Source organism: Python bivittatus, unplaced genomic scaffold, assembly GCF_059951505.1.
Source record: "Python bivittatus isolate LINGU-HERP-01145 unplaced genomic scaffold, Pbiv_v1 ctg000020_np1212, whole genome shotgun sequence".
NCBI classification, from domain to species: domain Eukaryota; kingdom Metazoa; phylum Chordata; class Lepidosauria; order Squamata; family Pythonidae; genus Python; species Python bivittatus.
In genome coordinates this window covers 105,954,720-105,976,994 of record NW_028277030.1, presented here as the reverse complement: position 1 = coordinate 105,976,994, position 22,275 = coordinate 105,954,720, and the positions used below count along the sequence as shown (strand labels likewise).

The 22,275-nt window shown below is 38.8% G+C and overlaps 1 protein-coding gene across 1 annotated transcript in view; it reads left to right on the top strand.

Moving 5' to 3' along the window:
* The window catches only part of LOC103056790 (calpain-14), a 46,121-nt gene extending 24,885 nt beyond the window's left edge, over nt 1-21,236 (top strand). The window contains exons 12-17 of the mRNA XM_007426188.1: nt 1,331-1,533; nt 4,410-4,446; nt 6,299-6,355; nt 7,380-7,437; nt 18,101-18,217; nt 21,136-21,236. Of these exons, the coding sequence (XP_007426250.1) occupies nt 1,331-1,533; nt 4,410-4,446; nt 6,299-6,355; nt 7,380-7,437; nt 18,101-18,217; nt 21,136-21,236 (573 nt within the window). The remainder of the gene's footprint in view (nt 1-1,330; nt 1,534-4,409; nt 4,447-6,298; nt 6,356-7,379; nt 7,438-18,100; nt 18,218-21,135) is intronic.
* The last annotated feature ends 1,039 nt before the right edge of the window (nt 21,237-22,275 follow it).

Below are 22,275 nucleotides of genomic sequence, written 5' to 3'. Positions count from 1 at the left end.
TAACAAAGTCCACTGGAGAGCAAAATGTCAGAGTCATTCTGAGCTATGGCTGGCTTGAGGAGGCTCCATTGTTCTTAGCCAATGCAATTATTGATCATCTTTCTATGCTGAGTATTCTATCTGGTTGTTGGTTATAGGAAATGCCTAATAAAAGGGCAAGTTTATCTTCATGGCCATGTCATAATACTTGGAAGGGTTCAAAGTGTGACTACAGTTGTAATTCTAAGCATGCTTACATGGAAGTAAGTCTGGTTAAGATTAAGGGAGCTTTTCCTGAGCAAACAAGAACAGGATGAAGAATATAATCCTGGTATGCTTGGGTTTCAGGATGATATGAAAATGGGCTAAATACAATTTTGAAAACAATTGGATATTCTAATTATTGCATGTACCTGAGCATAATATACATAGTGTTGAATCATTGACAGGTTTCTTTCTGGTGCCCCATTGCTGTCAGGCATCATGCATGATGCGTGCTCAAGATGGAATGTGCAAACTAGTGTTGGTACAGACTGCAGCAGCTTGGGCAGTGATGCATGTATCCTGATTAGTTGGGTGATCCCACTACTTCGTGAGCTGCATTGGCTGCCATTCAGCTTCTAGGTGCAATTCAAGATTCCAGCGGTCACCTTTAAGGACCTACATGGCTCCAGACCTGGTTATCTGGGGACCACTTTCTCCTGTATTTATCTGCCTGTCCAGCCAGATCAAATAGACTCAACTCTCTCCAGGTTCTGTCCCTATAAGATTACCAGCTGATAGAGCCTTGGAAGCTGTTGTGAACTGGTGGTTCAGAGGGCTTAAATCTGTCCCCAAAGAAAGTATAGGGCAAGAGGGAAGGGATTGGAACTGAGGAAAGAATAACATGGGGAGATGAATGGAATGGCTCAAATATTTGTTGGTTTCAGTCACAGAGGTTTAATTTCTGTTAAACATGCCATATGCATTTTAAAATTTTATTGGTGGGGAGGCTGGCTTGACTAATATTCTAGTCAGAGGGAGTAGTTTGGCAAAAAATGCCAGGAGAAAGATTAGGAGCCTGACTATCTCCAGTGAAAATCCCCGCACTTACTAGTAATGTTTTAAAACATTCTGGTGTGGTTTTTAGTGTTGCATTTCATCTAGAAATACCCAGAAATGCTCTCCAGCATCTGTTTTTATCACAGGAACAGGATGGTATGTATATTTAATACCACAGCCTGAACCAATGTTATGAGCAGCATGAACATGCAAATGTTCATCTCCCTTCTATTATTTTTTTTAAAAACTCTCAAGTCACGAGCAATGTCCTTGATTTATTTTCATCTGGTTTCTTGTTTTATTCTTTCAGTCCTGTGACAATAATAAAAAGCTGCCTCCTGCTTTCTTCATCTGGAATGCACCTTTGAGTCAGTCACTGTTTGTGAATGACCGGGAAGTGACTCAGGACTTCCGCCTCCGCCCTGGGACTTATGTGGTGGTTCCCTCTACCTTGGAGCCTCATCAGGAATCAGAGTTTATCTTGAGAATCTTCTCCAGAAAGCACAGTCTGTGGTAAGCATTCCTAGGTTAGTTTGCAAAGACCATCCTAGCAACTGGATTTCCTGTTTTAACTCAGCCTGTGAGTTTCCAGCAAAACTTCTGTGCCTCCCTGTTCAGTTTTACTTCCTTTTATCTCCTTTTCCACCACCTTTATAGTTTAGTTTCTTCAAACAACCTGACATGTTATAAAGTACCAGGCACACTGATGTTGGTAATTAGGTAACCAGAAGATCTTTCAGTGCAGATTTCAGGCCTGTATGAAATGCTCTGCATTTTATAGAACTCAGAGATCTGCCATTTGGATGCGGACACCAAAGAAGTAAAAGAATGATGCACTGATGATGTTACCTAGTTGGGTAATGAAATGTCTGCAAGCAAACAACCAAGCTCAGAGAGCACCAAGGACTCCAAAGTAGAACTCCAGGAATTCTAAGATGAGGAACTGGTTTAGAATAACAATGGAACCCTCAATCCTTTGAGACACAATCCACTGTGATTATCCAAAGCTTTCTTCACTTTACCAGGACAATTTGGAGGAGGGTGTCAGAAAACTTTGCTGATCTACTACAATCAGGCTTCCACATACTGCTCATCTGAATCAGCTGCATGGGCAACCTATAAGCCCTGGGTCAGTTGCAGCTCTCAAAAAATCATTCACACAACCGGCTTTGTGAGCTTAGGCTGCTGATGCCACTCCTTGATTTCCCTCCTGTACTGCACCCTCAATTTCTTACTTCATGGTATCATTGTTATGGTTGTCCTAAGAAAGACAGTATGCATCAATTAATTTCCCAGTGTGCCCTTGTCTCCAGTACTGTCTTCATCAAGATTGCTGAAGAAGCATGGCTCTTCTTATGGATCCTGATCAAGTCCTTCTCTGCATCAGAACATTGGTGTAGCGGAGGGCCAAAATTAAAGTCTTTTTCTACTACAGTTTTTGTTATATAGGTTTTGTGCATGGTTCTATATGAGAAAGAGAAAAAGAAAACAAATCGTGTTTGTGAATGTGTACATGTTGCCTACATGTAGTTTTAAAAAGGGCTCCATCATATAGTGCAGTGTTGTCCAAACTTGGCCACTTTAAGATGAGTGGAGTTCAACTCCCAGAATTGCTGGCTGGGGAATTCTGGGAGTTGAAGTCCACTCATCTTAAAGTGGCCAAGTTTGGACAACACTGATATAGTGGCTTCTACCGTAAAAAGTATGTTTTTATGGTATGTGTTAAAAGAACACAAGATATACGAAAGTTTCCTTCTGATAGTGATTTCTTGTGAGGTCTTCCATTTCCAGTCAGAAATGGATGGACGTTATTAGTTGTAGTGGTCTTCAAGCAAGGTCAAATCACAGAGAAGCCAAAACTTAGAACATCATGTCCTCCAGAGATGTGAATTTTATGAACTATCTGTCTGGCATGGGTGGGATGAGGGTCATGCATCCATCCTCACTCTACTTGACCTCTTGGTGGCTTTCCATACCATCGGCTATAGTACCCTTCTGGATCAACTCAGAGGATTGGGGGTGGGTGGCACAATGCTGTGCTGGCTCACCTTCTTTCTTAGGAGTCTAGTTGGTGGTGATTGGGTGGGAGGGAGAGATCCTGCCTTTGGCCCCTACTGTGTGGTGTGCCTCAGGGGTTGGTGCTCTCTCCGCCCCTATTTAACATCTACATGAGGCGGCCTGGGTGAGCTTATCTGTCCATGGGGTGAAGTATCATCAGTACACTGATGATACCCAATTATATATCTCTGTCCCTGGTGAACTAAGCAATGCTATGGGCATCTTATCCTGGTGCCTGGAGGCTGTGAGGGTCTGGATGGGAAACAACAGGCTTCAACTGAATCCTGGGAAGACTGAGTGGCTTTGGGTTTGGGGGCCTGCTGGTTCGAAGACTATTCCATCTTTGGTGCTGGATGGGGTTACACTGCCCCAAACAGACCCCATGCACAATCTGGACGTTCTCCTAGACTCATGACTCCTGGTCAAGGAGGAGGTGGCAGTTGTGGCTAGAAGGCCCTTTGCTCAACTTCGTATTGTGCACCAGATGTGCCCATTCCTTGATTGAGGGCCTCTACTCACAGTCACTCTTGCTTTAGTCACCTCCCAGTTGGACTACTGTAATGCACTCTACATGGGGCTGCCCTTGAAGAGTATCCAGAAGCTTCAGCTAATGCAGAATGCAACAGTGTAGGCAGTTATGTGTGTTTCCAGAAGAACACACATTATACCTCTGCTCCGTGAGCTGTATTGGTTACCAGTCTGTTTCTGGGTCCAGTTCAAGGTGCTGGTTTTGATCTTTAAAGCCTTACATGGCATGGGACCAGGTTATTTGAGGGACCACCTCTCCCCCATTACATCTCCCTGTCCCACCAGATCCAGCAAAGAGGGCATGCTGTGAGTCCTGTTGGCTAGGGGGCTTCATTTGGCGGGTCCTAGGTGGCAGGCCTTTTCTGCTGTGGCCCCTGCTTTATGGAATGTCCTTCCCCCCGAAGTGAGGTTGGCTTCATCCCTTTTAACTTTCCAGAGGTCCCTCAAGACCTGCTTGTATCAGTAGGCCCTGGGACCTCAGGGGACTGGCAAAATATTGAGATGGCTCCTGTGTAATTAATAACTGCTCCTTGCCTTTTATAATTTTAAAGTTTTTAATATTAACAATATTAATATTAATTTGTATATATTGTTTTTAATTTTGTTGTATGCCACCCAGTCACTTGATTGTGAGATGGGTGGCTATATAAATATGATACATACATACATACATACATACATACATAAAGAGCTAGCTTGAAGCACTAACTAAATTTTGTGTGATAAACTCAGTCAAGATAAATTGTGACACTCACTTCATCATTCTAACATTCATGGTGGTTTCTTTCTTTTTCTTTTTAAAGTGAATTGGGCGGAGATTCGAGCTGTGTCCTTTCAAAGGTAAGACGTGATTAGGAACCATGCCATGTAGCTACTACTTTGCTTCTGCCTCTTCTTCCTTCCTGCTTAACTGCTCTCAGAAGCATATCCTGAATGGTGGATGAGGCCATCAGTGGACTAAATTTACAAATGGATTCTGATTGTCACTCATGGCACCTGAATGTCAGAATAAAAATTAGAGAAGAAGTAGGAGTGATAAAGCTGTCCTTGTGGTGTGCTTTTAAAGGGTGGCACAAGGGAAAGGAAATATAACTTATAGCACCTCATAATGTGGAAATGGCAACCGAAGATCTGTCCTTCATCACTCATGTGCAGTGAATATTTCTTTTGACTTAAACTGTAACAGCTGATCAAGAAAGAAAACCTTGAGAACTCACTGGCTAAATGCCACAGAGTCCTAAAACACACGCACCTTCCTTCACTAGGCTGTGGCTAAGGCTGAATGGACAAACAGACTGCTGTTGAGAACAGCCTACACAGTACAGCTCATTAAGCTCCGTTTTAAAAGAATGGGGAAGGGCTGCTAGTGCGCTTCCTGTCCAGGTTTGAGGAGGCAATGAGGTTGTTTAAACCCACCAGTGATTTTGACCTTGAAGTTTAAGGCAATGTCTCTCCCTCTGTTCATCTGTTTGAACATTAAAATCTGCCAAAGGGGCTCTTTTTTATCTTTGTACACACTGCTGGGAGCCATATATCATGTGCTTTTACACCAAGGGTGGGCAACTTTTTGAAGCTAAGATCCTCACTAAAAAAAGAAAATCAGCTGTATTTTGTTGCCAGATTTTAGGGGATGAGGAAGGGGGGGGGGGTTTCAAGAAGCTGAAGGCACTGTACAAATCAATGAGGCCGCTCCTATCTGTGAGTTGTAGAATATGGCAAAGTGATTCAGGAGCTGCTAAAGTTTTAGAAGTCCTTTGTGCAGCACACAGTTTAACTGCTAAGTTGGCTGGCACAAAATGTGATGGTGTTCAGGACTTAGATGGCTTTCTCATAAGCTAAGACTATGGAGAGTCAATAATGTCTCTAGGGCAGGACAGTTTTCATTTCTTCCAGATTCTAAGGCTATACATTGTACAGGTACAGATACATACAGTACATAATTAGAACTTGAGAGCCAGTGTTGTGTAGTGGTTAAGGTGTTGTGTAGTGGTTAAGATGTTGGTTAACTGTGGAGACCCAGGTTCAAGTCCACCTTTAGCCATGGAAGCTGACTGGGTAACTTGGGACCAACTACTAGCCCAGCTTACTTCACACATTGTAGTTGCAGGGAAAAAATGGAAGCGGGAATACTAAATACACTGGCCTGAACTCCTGAGGAAATATGGGGTATAAATCTGATAAATAGATATGTTGGGATACAAGTTGCTAAGGGCAACCATAGGAAAAGCCTATTGCTCTCTTATCTTCATTGTATGCCCAGGTATTTGGCAAACCATGGTGGGAAACAGGATATAGGACTGAGGAGCTTTTGGCTTGATCCAGCAGAGACCTTTTGATGGAAACCTCCACCCCCCTCCTCATTGTTATGGTTTAGGGAGAGGCCGATTTGTATATTCTTCACATGATGAATGCTCACCCAACAATATTGTCACATGCAATATCAGTGTCAAGTATCACTTGCAATATCAGCGTCATAGGCAAGTGTCTTGTCTTTGCTGGACAGGAGCAACTTTTCTACACTTAGTTTGCTCAGAAATGTATCTGTAGTCTCTAAAGCTCCACAGTGCTTCTGGCTCAGCTTGTTGAATATATTACACTTGTTCTATACATCTCAAATTATATTGGTCCATCCTGAAAAATTGGATAGATTTCCTCCCCTCCACCTCTTTAATTTTTGTTTTATTGTTTATAGGAAATAGTTGATAAACATGAAGACTGGGAAGATTTCTTCTCTAAGTACTTTGATCAAGTGAGTATCCCTTTCTGGTACATCTAAGGAATTTTTCTGAACATGAGTTTTCTTTTCTAACAAAAGCCTGACCAAAAACACTTCCACAGGTACTGGCTTTCCACTTGGCACTTGTCTGTTGGTCTTAGCTACTAATTAAAGGAAAGGCCTCCTAACTGGGTTCACACAGCAAACTTAACCATAAGGTGATTTGTTTGGGTTTTCTTTGCTACGTGAACTCAGCCCTTATGCTTTACAAACCATGGATTTGTGGCTTAGTGTGTTGCATGAAATCAGCCAATTTTGGTTAATTTCACCATGATTAAAAAAAACGACTTAGCCTGAAGTGTGAACCACATCCTTGCTGATAATTAAATTCTTGAACATCCAATCATCAATGTCCTATGAGAAATAGCATTCTTCTCCAGTGTCACATGGCAGTATCCCTTAATTGCATGATGTAATCACTGGATCCAGAATGTCCTAAATGGACCACCCCATCTGACAGCACATCCTGGACATGTGGAAGATGCCAGGTGTAGTCTCCAAGTTGGGTAGTGCTTGGTGGGCCTGACATCCTGACAGGCATAGCTAGTTCTTGGTGAAAGTACAGCAACAGATAAATCAGTGGTCTTGCTTGGTATAAATGGACTAAAAAATCTGTAGGACCAATAGATGACAACAAAAAGGTACAGAAAATCTGAAGGTTTGGTTTCCATCTAGGGGCCATTGGGATTTCTGCAGCCCAGACATAGTATGCCTAGTATAAGGCAGTTTGTATATGTTTGAATAGAATAATATTTTTAATATATCATTGTCTAATAGATGGAGGGAGGATGGGACAAAATTAAATTTAATTAAATTGAGAAACATAAAGCTTTATCTTTTATTGCTTTGACCTAATTCAAAATGGGTATTTCAAAACTCAGGTTTCCATCAAAAAGAGATAACAGGACTACTGCCCATGTTCCCTTCCCCATTAGTATTTTCAGATGCAAAGACATTAATCATTGGATTTTCTATAATTTTGTCTCCCCTGTGTTAGTATCCTGAAATAAATGTGGTGCAGCTGCAAAGGATCCTAAACAGCATGGCCTGGACAAGTATGTCTGGTATGGAATTCTAAAATTCAGTATGTATTTTATACCCATTTACACACATACAGTACATATATGAAATCTATGAGTGATGCAAGCAGTACACTTACTATTCATCAGATGTTTTGAGTATCTTAACTGCTTTGAGTGCTTTTTAAATAGGAAAGTACATGAAAAATATTTTAAATCAATAAATATGTAGCTTAGTCTGACAGCCTTTCAAAAGAGAATGGGCTTTAATTTCCCCTCTATCCTTTATAGCACAGAGATCCATGTTACAGATGTCTAAATTTCCATGCTCTTAATAAGACCATCATTTTTAACGTGAGTGAACTCATGCCCATGTAATGCAGGTTTAGTGATTATGTTTTCTTCATGGCAGAAGGGCTGCAAATGACTGTAAGTGCAAATGCATTCATAGCATAAGGAAAATCCACTTCCATCTCATCATGTGAACTACAGAATTGCATATTGCTTACATTAAAGCTGATTTCTGTATATTTAGAACTCTAGACTCTGTAAGTCTTCCTTACATTTGTACCCTGAAAATAAGCTTACTCCTTAGCAATAAAGTAATATGTCTGTTTATAAAAGAATAGTGTACAGCTGGATTAAGAATACCAGTTCTTTGATCATTCAATATATACCAGTATCTTGAGCCAGGGAGACAGATTGAATTTCTAAGAATTTCTAAGAACAAAGGAGGCATGGGCAAAATCCTACCTTGGGCCTTCAGGGTTCTTATCTAAATTAACCTCCCTTACTATTTAACTTCCTTTTGATGATATATTCCTGAATAATTATTCCTGTAGGATATTTCTCCTTGAGGATGTTTCTTATGGCAGTTTCTCCTTCATCACTCTGTTTTGTAATGTTCACATCTGTCTCTTGCTATTGTCTATTCTTTACTCTTCAGAGGAACCAGAATGCTGAACAGTAACAGCCGATCTCTGGCAATATTGTTTAATATAGGCAGAAGCTAAATGAAAAAAGTTGGTGAAATCTTGTAACTTGGCAATAATGTGGTTTTCTGAAAGCCTTAGTGCTGAAGAAACTAAAGCACTATATTTCTCATCTACTGTCTTTTGTGACTAACTCTATATTTTGTGAAGAGCTTTTCCATGTTGAAATGGTCAGAAAGCAAGTAGAATTCCACAAAACAAATGCATTCTCCTTGCATGGTAATTTTTTTATTTAAATTTACACCCATTTTTCCTCTAGGAGTTCAGGGTAGCATGCAAAATAATCCCATTTTTTCCCACAGCAACAACCCTGTAGGGTACGTTGGGTTGAATGACAATGACTAGCCATTGAATAATATTTCTTTTTTGGTGGGATTAGAGGTAGACTTGGGATTTCAAGGCCTTAGTCCGAGACCTTAACCATAATCTGTCTCTCTCTCTGTCTCTTTTCTTTCCTCGCTCAATTCCTGTTACATACCTCTTTTTTTAAATAATGTTATTAAAAATTACATTGTACAAATAAAACTAATACAAAGTATAAAAAAGAAAAAAAGTGCAAAGAAAAAAGAAAAAGAAAAAAAATTAAAGAAAAGAAAAGAAGAAAAGAAAAGAAGTAATTTCCCCCTTTGTCCCAGCAAGTACAAACAACTTTAACAACTTATCACCATCTCTTAAAATACAACAATCTCTTCATCCCATTTCTCACCTCATTCTCTATGAACAAATCTTTAAAACTTCATCACCCATCCTAATCAGCAAAAGTCCATTAAGGATTACTGGAAATAACAACCTATCTATTATAAACGTGATCTAATAAACCCACTTGAATTCCTTCCTTTTATTATATAAAAAATTGAGCCTCCCTCAAGTCAAGCTTGGCTCTATAAACTGTGACAAAAATATTTCTAACATTCCACAGTGTATTTGACTAAATAAAAGAAAACATGGTGTATAATCCTAAAGAATTAGGATTCTTTCAGAATACCAATGAAAACTGATCTTATTTTCTTTGTTGTTGATAATAGTAAACATAATCTATAAATAATCTGCCAGTGAATAGTATATTGTTTCAGCGTCGAACACAAACTCACAACAATCTAGAATACTGCTTGTAAATTTAGGTTTAATGCCACCAAAAAGGGAAAATTCATAAAATATTGTTCCATATCCTCAATTTGTATGAGTAGACATTTTGGCCAAATCTACTTTCCATGATACTTTAGAATGGCATAATCCATTACAGTGGAAAATATCAGATGAAAATGTAAGTCAGTAAATGAGACCATTTGTTTTGGAAAGGTCAAATTGTCCAAATGTAGTGCTTTATTATGAACCTGTTTAAAACAGGAGTCAAGAATGCAGTACTTATGGGCATCAAGGTGCCGACTGGAATCTCTGCCACTCCCATTAAAGTAAAATGCTGAAATCTTGCAAGATCTCAAAAGCCTACAAGATTTTGGTAGTCTTGCATGAGACTGCATGAAGTTTCACATATGATTATGAAATGTTTGTGAAATCCCACATGATAATGCCAAAACTTTTCAGCCATATAATCTTCTCTCTCAGGTCATTACCAAGATCACATAATGACACCCAGGGCCAACCCTTGAAATACAGAAACCATTTTGCAATTTTTGAAGTTTGACTAATCTTAATGTTTTAAAAAGACTTCCAAGAAATTAGCTCCTGAATGATATTTTGCTCATGTATTCCAATTTATTTGATTTCTTCATGACACAAATCTTTAAAAACCTCTGATAAATTGAGACTGTTTATGCACTGGTTGAATACAATTAAATATAATCTCTTCTGACATCATGTTTGCTGAATTTTAGCAAGCAACAATAAATTATTGCAGTAAGTAGAAGGGTAATACATAACCAAACTGTTGGGAGACCCGACAGAAAAACAAATGTTGATTAAAAAATATATTTTAGAATTTCTCTATATCCAGTCCAAAATTCTTTAAAGATTCCAGAGGATCATCTTTTCTCCAGGAACCTAACCAACTGCTATTTTTCTATTAACCTGTTCATAGTTCTAGTTGTGTTTTGAAAACTTTTGAGTAAACTAGCTAGCAGTAGGCTGCAAAATGGTTAAAACCTTTTCACTCTCTCCTGGTTCTTCTAGTGCCAGAAACATGAAGTTTACAAAAACACAACAATCAGTGAATATAACTGATAAACAGGATGGAGAAATCATAAATGGATAAGAACTTAAACTGTTGAGGAAGTAATGAGATAAAAGCTTTTGTGGCACTGGTTCAGAGTAAAGCAGGGGTTGGGGAGCAAAATCTCCATCTCCTTGGGACATGCCAGTCTTTTTAGCTTCCCCAAGAGTGAGAGTAGACAGCTATTTCATCGCATGTGAACATCTTTCCAAAGTAACCCATCAGGCATGGGGAAATCTATAAGGAAACTAACCAGGCTGTGCAGCTCATCTTTTATTCTTCATAGGCAATCAATTTTAAAGCTTTCATTTCCAAACTTTACAGTGCATGATTCATATTTAATAAACAGGGCAATAATGAGATTAAAACATCATTGGTTTCTGTAGAGAAGGGATCAGTGAGTTATGAGTCTGGCGCCTGCTCTGTAGAAGTCTGCAGGCAATCTATAATCATGATTTGCAACAAGATTAGATGCTTTTTCTGTTTCATTTCTTGTCATTCGTGTATCACTAGGATGGCTTGGGTCTAGCTTTTAACTTGCCTATTTATTCTGTTTGTGAGAGGCAGAGAGAAAGAGGATGGGAGGGAGGGAGAACGCACAACTGTCAGATTTATCCTTGTTCTCTTTCAGCTGGTATAGTTAGACAAGGGACAAATCAAGCAGAAAAAAAGAGAATAGTGACTTCTTCCAAGGTCATTCAGACATCCTGCTAAGCACACTTCCTTGGAACTAGAAATTAACAGCAATAACAATATGCCAAGATGAAAAGCATAAGATGTGTTCCATTATTTGGGGGGGGGGGCAGTTGATCTGATACTTTCTCCAAGCTTGTGCCCTCCAGATGAATTGAATGAATTAAAGAGAATTAGGCTTACCGATGAAGGCTTGCTCTCTCAGTAGTTAACTATATTCAGGATAGCTTTACAAGTCTCAAGTAGCCTTTCATTGGCAAATAGCTGCTGTAGACGCAAGAGCCTCAGAAGGTTACTGCCTTTATAACCTATTTGAGGGGCGTCCCAGAAGTAACTCCTGGACCAGTGTGAAGAATAGGATGGTTTATCATTTAGCATTTTGTGTGAACCTGGCAAATTATGGTTTATTCCACAAATTAGGGTTAAATAACCAGGGCTAACATTAGGCAGCAGCTCATTCACTTTTTATGTTCACATGGGAGATGCATTGTCTCAGGCCCCTACTCTTCTATGGACAATATGGTTGTAATGTGGTGATACCTTTTCATTTCGTTCTTTTTTCACCTCCAGATCATCAAAATCATGGGATGAGATTTAGCCTGGATGCCTGCCGTGGTATCTTGGCTGTCTTAGACGTATCCTGCTTTTGGGTCTCAGCTGCGTAACATTGACATCTTGCCAACTTGACTGCCTGAAGAATGCAATTCTTGCCCTTTTCTGTGATAATTTCCTAATATTTAGTTGTATGTATACAGTTCTTCTGAGCTCAGAGAAAAAAAGGGTGGGGAAAAACAAAAAAGGAACATATGCTTTCATATATTATGGGTGTGTGGCTTCCTGCAAGTTGTCCCTGACTGTCATCACTGTTCTGTGCTCTCTCACTTATCCTTCTGTTTCACATTCACATTGCCTTCTCTTAAATACTGAAGATTGAGATCCTTGCAAAAAGTTCAAGTCCAGTAGCCTAGCCATGAGGGCTGTATAATAATATTAGGACAGTGAGATAGAAAGGAAGAAGTCTCTTCCAGTGCGTATGAATCTCTTTGCATGTAAAACAGGCCAGAGTACTTGGCTTAAGCCTTAGGAAGGACTGCAGGATCTGGATGCATCTGTATCAACAGTCCAGCCTTATAAATAATTCATCTGAGTTAACAGGGGTTTATTTTTCCTCCTGAAGTCTGGCTTTGCTATCTTTGAAATTAATGGTAAAGAGATTCTTTTAGGAATTGGAAGAATGGTCCCTGGGGCATAATTCAAAGACCTTTGAAATCAAGACCTAGTTTTGACTTTGGGTATGCTAGACACAAGGCGTACTTCACTGAAAGCAGAGAAACAAATTCCCATTCTGCTTTTTACCAATCTAACTTTGTTTCCAGCGTTGCTATCTCTTCCTAGCCCCAACCTTGTTTGTCATATTGTATGCCTTAACAACACAATTCAGCTTAACAGTACTGGAACCTTGAGCATTCAAGAATTCAGATTTCTCTGGAAAAAGCTACTTCTTTACCAGGTAAACAACGTGTGCGTGCATGTGTGTGTGAGAGAATATGACAGGCAAGCAGTAAACCACTAATGGATTACTGGGGAGTGGGTGGGGGAATCCTTATGGCTTTCCCAGTTTTGCTTTGGACAATATCGGTGCTGGAGCTGAAAGTGAACCAGTACATACAATTACTTCTGTGCCCTGACAGCTCCAATACAGATGGTAACGGAGAAAGGCAGCTTCATACTGAGGCAGGTCCTACTGTCACTCCAAGGCTGCTAAACTACCCAAATTTTGCAATCTCATAATTTGACTGATATAATGGTATCTAATTGAGGGTGACAGAAACCATGTGCAGTATGTAGACAATATATATTCCATCCTGCTTATAATCATTCCAAGACTTCTTGGCCTCACCATTGGGTTGTATGATTAACTGGAGTCTCTGGTGCCATAAACATTTGTGATCATGGGAAATCAGTCAAAGATCTGTGCAGAATCTGGGATTCAAGTATTGCTGATATGTATCCTTTTTTAAAAATTTTTTGGAGGTCATAGATGACTTCTTTTTCCAATAAAACACATGCTTACATGCATGTGTTGAGTTTCTGATATGCTATCAGTGCCCCAGCAAACTTTTTAAAAAGTGATAACAGCTGTTTGAGAAAGGAACAGCTGCTGCCAAGATAAAACATTTAAAATAATTTTTGAAATGGAAAGAAAGGGAGCCATTGGTAGCCACCAAGATCAGGTTTAGGTCCTCCTGAAACACTTTATAAAATAGTTTTATCCATCATATGCCAAAATACCAGCAACCTCTTTAATTTGCAACAAATGAAGATGAAGAATTGGCAATTTCCCCTAGAGTTAAGGTAATCCCATTTTTTTGGCAAGAAAAGCTACCATCTGTAACCAGTACAAATTGTTCATACAGATGTGCATTATGTTGTGCATAACTTAGCCAATGATCTCCCCATTTTGCTTAATTTAAGGAAAATGGGGAAATTATAGGCTAAAATACCTTCCTTTAATTAGGGCCAGATGCAGAGATTTAACAGACTAATGTTCCAGCCCCTACTCTCTTGTGAATTGTGCCTTCCTTATCTGGGAAAGTCTGAAAGTTTCCCTCCATTTTGGAAGAAAAAATGCAGCAAACCTAACCATACTTTGCACAGAACTGGGTGTTTTAGAAAGCACAGACATCCTTGGCTGAGGAAGCATTTTAGTTTTTCTTAAAATGTTCCATCCCATGAAACATCCCTGCCCTACATTTCATGTTAGGCAACCTCTGCAAGAGTCCTACTGTTTCTCAGCCTCCCTAAAGCTAAAGCTGGATCGTGGCACTTTGGTTGGGTCATTGAAGAAAAGGAAGGCATCAATGGAAGACTTGACCTGCAGCAAACTGGCTGCTTAGGGTGATTTCATTTGATTAATTTCTCTTTTTCTCCTGAAAATGTCATGGCAGGAAGTTTTCCAGAAAAAAGATACCCACCAATCAGGAACCTTGGATCAGTTAGAATTGCGTGTAGCTATGCAAGAAACAGGTAAGCAGAAATTAAAGTAGCAATAAGGTGGTCCTTGTATCTAAGTGTCATGATCCATCTTGGATTTCCTAGTCCAGTGTTATCCAAACTTGGCCACTTTAAGATGAGTGGACTTCAACTCCCAGAATTCCCCAGCCAGCATGACTGGCTGGGGAATTCTGGGAGTTGAAGTCCACTCATCTTAAAGTGGCCAAGTTTGGACAACACTGCCCTAGTCAGATATAAAGCAGAAAACTTCTGAGTCCTTTAGTTTTTCACCAGAAATATCCTACAGCTGCCAAATCTTATAAATGAGTGAATGGTAGTCATAGTGGCTGTAGCTCACTTGCAGAGGCTCTGCAAGCAGAAATCCTGGGTTCAGTCCCTGGAATTAGCGTTTAAAAAGCTCTCAGTTGACAGAGCTAAGACAGATGTGAGGGAAAATGCCTGTGAAAGGAAACAGGTTTGGTTTAGGTGAATCAAAGCAGAAGGAGCTTTGCCCCTTAAATCCATTCCATCTCTGAAAAGTGAACCAAATTTCGATTCCCACCCCACCTACCCCCCCCCCCGAAAATTGGGAGCAATATATTTTGCTTTAGGCCTCTATGAAGCTTAAGGTACTACTTTCTATTAATCTGCCTTTTCTGTTCCTTCTCCTTTGTGTCTATTTGGATGCCTGCCCTACTTTGCTGCTCCCTGTATCATACCTGATGCCTAGAATGAATCTCTCTTCTCATCAGCAGATGCTTGGACTGGCCTCTGTCTGAAGCAGTATATCTTTTCTGTTGAGAGACCAGTCCAATGTAATCACCACCACCACCACCAAAAAAAAGAAAAAGAAAAAGTGATTGCATTACCAAATTGTGAACTTCCATATCATTGCAATCTCAGAGATGATGGGTTTGACATGAATGATATCTGACCCCAGATCTAGCAAATCCACTCTGACTCACGCATTACATATATACATACTCACATACAGTACATTCCTATATATACACGAGCCCTCCTTTTTCCTTTTAATCTATTCTCAATAGATTTTAAGTGATCGATGTTAGCTCACTTTTCTTTTCTTTTTGGTCTAGGACCAAATCAATAGATTAAATTCCTAAACAGCAGCCTGAAGCTTCTCCTGTATTGTCATGTCATCAGCCACATCCCTTCCAGTGTCAAACAATAAATACAAATAGTGTGGCTTCCAGCTCTTAAAAATGACCTGCCCTGGCCTATGTAGTGGCACCCCAAGTTTGCATATCATGATAACACATTCATTTACATACTGGCCTTCATCCAGAATGTTGTGTGTGATATAGTATTTATGAACATTGAACTAGAATTGAAAGGTCCTAGATCTGAGACTCAGTCCAGCTATGAAGCTCACTGGATGACTTTGGGTCAATCACTGTTTCTCATCCCAACCTATCAACTTAGGCAGTTGTAAGGATTACCTCTGTTGAGAAGTTCTGATCTACCTCAAGATTCTAATCTTGGCTATCTCAGAGCCTCAGACTGAAATGAATCAACTTCATCTGTCTCTGGACATGTGCAACACATATCCAGAATCCTCTTTTAGCATCTGGGCTGGAGTACTATGAATATTCCAAGCCAGCACTTTGAAGGGAAGACCCACATGCTTCCAAGGGCACTCAGATCATAGTGCTGTCAAAGTGAAATCCTCCTATTTATGCCAACTTGAGTTTCTACAGGAAGAACATGCAACAAAATCATCCGAGATTCTTGCCTGGTCAAATGTCTGCATTTTTATACATTTTACATAAAACCAGATAAACTGGTGGTAATGTTTGCACAAAATTATCAGTAGCCATTTAAAAACTTAATTAACCTCTATTATATAGAGTTGAATGATCCTACTGGCCTTTATGTTGTATTGAAATGAACCAAAGATTAATTTCATCTTGTAAAATGTTTTTAAAATGCATTTGATTAAAACAGCTGTAAGGTAAATGGTTATAAGGTGACAATATGGAATACAGCTACGTTAAATGAGATTAGTACAGTATTTAATGAATCTGAAGTTGGAGTTTAATTATCTTTATTTAGTCTGACATTAACAAATAAAAAGAATGAAAGTTACAGTTAAGATTGTGTACAAACAAAAATCAAATTAAAGTTCATTACAATTCACTTGCTACATCATATGGCAATAATGATCCAATCATAAATGAAAGCATAATGCAATTAAAATACCAGATATAACATATCAAATTAATGCACTTTGACTGATTAAATTAAACAACTCATTATTAACGGATAACAGTGCTTCCACTGCAGATTCCAGTCCTTCTTGTGTAAAAGATGTTTACATTATTTATTTATTTATTCAATTTATATAGCTGCCCGTGTCAGACCAGTGACTCCGGGTGGCTAACAGTAATAAAAGTTTTGGACAGCTGGGCAGCTAACAATAATAAAAGTTTGGGAACAATAAAATTATTTTTAGGATTCTCAACGCTGTTTTCATAGTTTCTTAAATGGCAGTAAAATAAATGATGGCTGTAATTTCATAATTGATGAGATACATATTTCTGTGTGATACTAAGGGAAGTTAAATATTATTTCCATATTATGGAGTTGGGATTAATCATTCTAATTGCTGTTGCCACTGATGACATGGCCAACGTGATATAGCAGGAAAGATTCAATTCCAGCTTTTCATACTCTGAGAACTAGGGTGTACTAAAGGCCCTCTGATTAAAATCAGTGCAATTCACAAATATATAAATACTTCTCAAGTTGCTTGAATTGTAATAGGTATTCAGTTTAGCCATAGGGTGCACTAAAATAGTCTTCCTCAGCTCAGTGCGCTCCATTTTTAAGGCAATGTTGGTTGGGAAGTTGGGCTCTGAAAGGTTTTATTTTTATAGTGTGGTTATTATCTTTATATTATCTAGGTATTTTGTGGGGTTTTTTGTGTGTAAACTGCAGAGAGTCTTTTTGATTATGGTGGCATAGAAATATGTTTAATAACTAACTAACTAATAAAGAAACACATTCAGAAAGTACCATGTTGGAGAAGGTTGTGTTAAATGGCCCTTACTTCACCCAATGTGAGTTACATGCTAACTCAGAATCAGTCTTTGTTCCAGCAACTACTTACCCGAGGGAAGTCACTACTGTACTGAGATGGAAACTATCCATCCAGCTGATACCAGCTATGCAGTTTTGGCTTTCGGATATAGCCATGGCAGCATAAGTTGAAACCACTGGAGCTTGGAATGCGACTCTTGCATTCCAAAAGGAATTCCTTTTGGGCACAGTCATATAGTTCTCTTTTACAGAGAGACATTATTGGGAGATGTGAGAGAGAAATGCTACAAAATATTTGCATATAAATGAGGAATTTGTAAAATATCTTGCATATAACGCAGGCCAGCTTTTCCTTGTCTTGTACATTTTAACCACTATAATTCATTATACTCTAGAGCCAGTGAAGTGTAATAGATTAAGTACTGAACTTGAGCAGGGGCTCTGGGTTCAAATCCCTGCTCAATACTGAAATCCATTACATGAATTGGTGCTAGTTATTAATCTCTCATGGCATGGAACAATATGTATCTCCAACAAACTGAACCTTATTGGAGAAAACATTGGATTTAAACAAGGTACCTGAATGTATAACCCTATAAAGATCTGTACTAAAATGAATTCCATGGGATTTATTTTATATATATATATATACACACACACACACACACACACATAGATACACAGATGCATACATACACACACACACGCACACACATATATATACATATATATACACACACACATACATATCAGTCTAAACATCTTTGGAGGTTTTCTTATCTTTCCAAAGGAATCTCCCTCAGCAATGAACTTTGTAAGCTGTTGACAATCCGGTATGGAAATCCTGATCTAAAAATCACGTTTGAGAACTTTGCCTGCTTCATGCTGCGTGTGGAACTCATGATGGGTAAGTAGACTTTTAACTATATTTCTTTCATGGGACTCCATGGGACTTTCTTTCACAGATACCCCCATGCAGAATAGAAATGAATATGCCACTGAGCTTCCTTTAGATCACTGCATCAAGAAAAATGCAGGGAATTTTTTGAGATAGATATCATTGGAGGGTAATGGATTCACAGTTTATTATATTTAAAGTTCTTTATCCCATCTATGTTTTGTCTCAAAAACTGTATTTTTTGGCAAGCATAATCAGCTTACAGTAAAGCAGAAGAAAAACTCATTAGATGCAACAAGTTAAAAAAAGTATTAAAACTGCACTATAAATAATAGAACAAAACCGCCAAAGAGCTGTAGGCAAAACAACAACTGAAATAACAGTGTGTTCCACTGTGATAGAAAAGCAGAGAAGCTGGAAGGCGATTGAATATCTCAGCAGGGAGATATCTTATTTATTTATTTATTTATTTACAGGATTTATAATGTCTCGTGTAATGACTCTAGGCGGCTCACAACAATCCACAAAACATGGTTAAAAACAAAAGTACCCTTCTTCCCCAGGCTTAAACCCCCCCCCCCAGGTTTTAGGGCTTGGGTGCCACCTGTGAGGCTTCTTTCTATGTACTACCTGCTATACTTCAGCCAAGTAACAAAGGAAGGTCTCCCCTAGTGATCAAAGGATATAAATTGGCTCAGCTTCCCTGCTAAGGATACGGGAATGGAGAGAGCTCTGAGTTATGATAAGACACCCAAAAGCAAATGTCTTCTGAAGGAGGAACCCTTCCAACTGTAACTCATGCCTTCATCACCTCACATTTAAACTACTCATATTTGCTTTACAAATGGTTCTCATAAAATTACTTGGAAATATGGAAATACAACAGTCTGACTGTTAATGGGAATGTGTAAATTTAGTAGGGTCATATCTTTGTTGCATTGTTTAGCAATAGGCTTCCAGGAACAACTGAAGGTGCTGCTTTTCATCCTTAAAGCCCTACATGGCTTGGTAGGATTGTCAGCCTTTAAAGCCCTATGTTGCCTACACGATTGTCCTGTACATTCATCACCAGAAAGGTTGTGGAGGATTTCCATCCCACCTTAAGGTGAAAGGAGTGGAAAGGAGCATATTTTCCTAATGATGTCCCCACATTGTGGAATACCTTGCCCTCACAGGTGTGGGGAGCCCCCAACTTGCTTTCCTTTTACAAAGCTGTTAAGACCATGCTATTCCAATAGGATTTTGGTGCAGATGGATGACTTGGGCTGCTTTTATAATATATTATTATTTTTTATATTGATTTGTAGTTTTATTGATGTTATATTGTAACTGCCTTGGGTTATTTGATGTAGGGTGATAAATACATCTCTGCATGAATGGAAGATTAATAAATAATGTCCTTTTAAGGTTGGCAGTGAATGAGAAACCCATATTCTGAGACTTATGATGGGGTAGTAGTCACAGTGGACTTGGTGGGATTTGGTTGGGTCTTTGATGTGAGTTCTTCCAAAGCATCATGGAAGGAAACAGCATGTCCCAGACTTCCATTTTTCTTTGGATCCTGCTAATCTGATGATGGCTTGGAATTTTTATCCTGGGAGTTATGGTCCCAGTATATCTGAAGGGAACTAGGAAGGCTGACCCAGTGATTTGCTTAAGTTGCCAAATTTTGCTAGCTCCACTCATTTGCTTTTAAGGGCAATTTGATATACAAACATTTAACTGGGGACTTTTCCCCTTTCCATTTATGTCCAGATTAGTCAAAGTCATGCATTCCCAATTTCTTTATATCAGACTGCTGGTAAAAAGCAGGTAGCCCAAAGGTACAAAGTACAGAGGTATTAATTACATGGTGATTTTTTTATGTCAAAGGTGACAGAGTTTTAAATCACCACAAAACCTTTTTCTAACATCAGCCCCGAGCCTCCTTAAGCATTGATGAAATAGACTAGCCCAAAGCTCTAGAAATGGTTGGATCTTAACATCATTTTAGTTTGCTGAAATGTTCCTGATGTTGTGGTGCTACAGAACCTTGTGGGGCATTTAAAAAGTGATGCTACCTCTTCCAACTGCTCAGACTGGTTCTCCTAAGAAGGGAGGGCATTTTCCTCAAGGCCCCTTCATTGCTGCAGCTGGCCTGGCTTTTGAGATCCAAAGACATGAGATAATAAGGCCTGTCTTTTTTCTGTGGAATATTTAATCATTTCCCCTCATTTCTTTCTTTTACAGAAGCCTTTTATAATATGAGTAAAGATGGCAAAGGTATCTACCTTCTAGAGTCTGAGGTAAGGACAGGATTTCTATGGCACTGTGATCTTTATGAGGAAAAATCCAAGATGTATGTAGGCTATGGTTCTCAAGGATAAAATAGGTACTCTAGAAAATTGCCAAGATTTGCTATGGCCAATATAAGCTCCTTCTGTACTATTCCATGCACAATATTGGGGGGAGGGGGATATTATCTCAGAACTGCGGTTTGAGGCAGCTGTACTACAACTACAAGTAATCCTCAAAAACTCTTGAGTCAAGAATTCTGCCAAAGGAGCTTCAGGTTCTGGATGCTAATTCATAAATGTATTCCAGTATTTCTTATAGCATTCACAAAGTATTAGAAAGCATAGCTGGTATCTACAACATTTGCCTGTTAGTCTACTGACGTACATATATACATACTTACACACATATATACATACATACATACTCTTTCCCCTAGATTACTGTATTGTCAGTTGTGAAATTGTTAGGAATAGCCTTGATAGAATTGCCCTCCTCCCATTGATGACAGAGGGAGTAGCTTTGGCCTTGATGATAGGACAAAGAACAATCCAAAATTTATTCTTTCGTTGGGACCAGTAACCTTTTTTAATGACGTGTTGCCAGTGAATATGAAATAAATGATTCCATTTATTTTCCATTTTGTTTTGCAGTGGATGATGATGACGCTTTATTCATGACACAGAGTAAAGGAGAAGCACTGAATCAAGCTACATGGGCCATCATGAACACAGTTGTCTGCCCTTTGAGGTAGTTCAGACCAGGAAACCAAAATCATGAATACTAATGCTACTTTTATTATAAGGTTACAATAACCGAATCTTGTAAGTCTGAATGTGCCTCTTCCTCTCCTGCCTTTACGTTCCAGAGAACTAGGGAAGGTCAATTCTGAGACGCTTACTGTTGTCTCTCAAGATTGAATTACATTCCTGTCTTGGACTTAGATTTTGTTGATCCAATCATTGTCTAGGCTGCAGCTCTTCCTCTTATCTCTCAAGGTTATTCTCACAGCCCACTACAACTGTGAAGGCAACTACTTATTGACTATTTGTGTATGGTGCTTGACATTTTGAGTCAGGCTTGCTTTTCTTGTGAAATTCAAAAGTGTTTCATTCATTATGAATAATTCCACTTTTCTATTAGGGGTTGCTTGTGGGTTAACAATACTTTGAGAATATTGGTTGACTTTGTTCAAGGTAGTTTATTTCTAAAAGTAAATCTGAGTTACAGATCTACTAGTTGGGCAGCAGTCTAGACTAACTATCATGTTAAATCATAAATCCTTTAAACACTTTTCTGCAAATCTTCAACTGGATTGCAGTGGCCAGAGTTATATTTTCATAGTAGCAAGGGGACGAGCCAACACAAAGCAGCTTGAATGGCCTCATAGCAGCTTTTCTCAAGAGCCACCATTTTCCAATTTGTTTGAGGCTTAAGATTGGTTTTGGTGCCTGTTCCCTCACCCCGTTCTTCCAATGTTACTGTTTTTTATAGCAAGATTGCAAAGCTGTATCCTGCTCTTCATCCTATCATCACAAAAAACAGGACAAAGAACAGTGGAAATACCAAAGTTTTAGGTTATCCTTTCAGTGGTAAATTGTTGGTTTCCCTCTTGGAAGAGGGGTTTTAGAGTATACTGAAGTTTTAAAATAAGATGTATTATTTTATCTAAACTGATTCTACTTCAATGCTGCTTTCCATAATTTAAGTACTATTTTCATTTTAAAATTATTTTTAATGTTATTTATAAATTTTATTATATTTATTATTTTGATTGTATTTAATACTTTTGC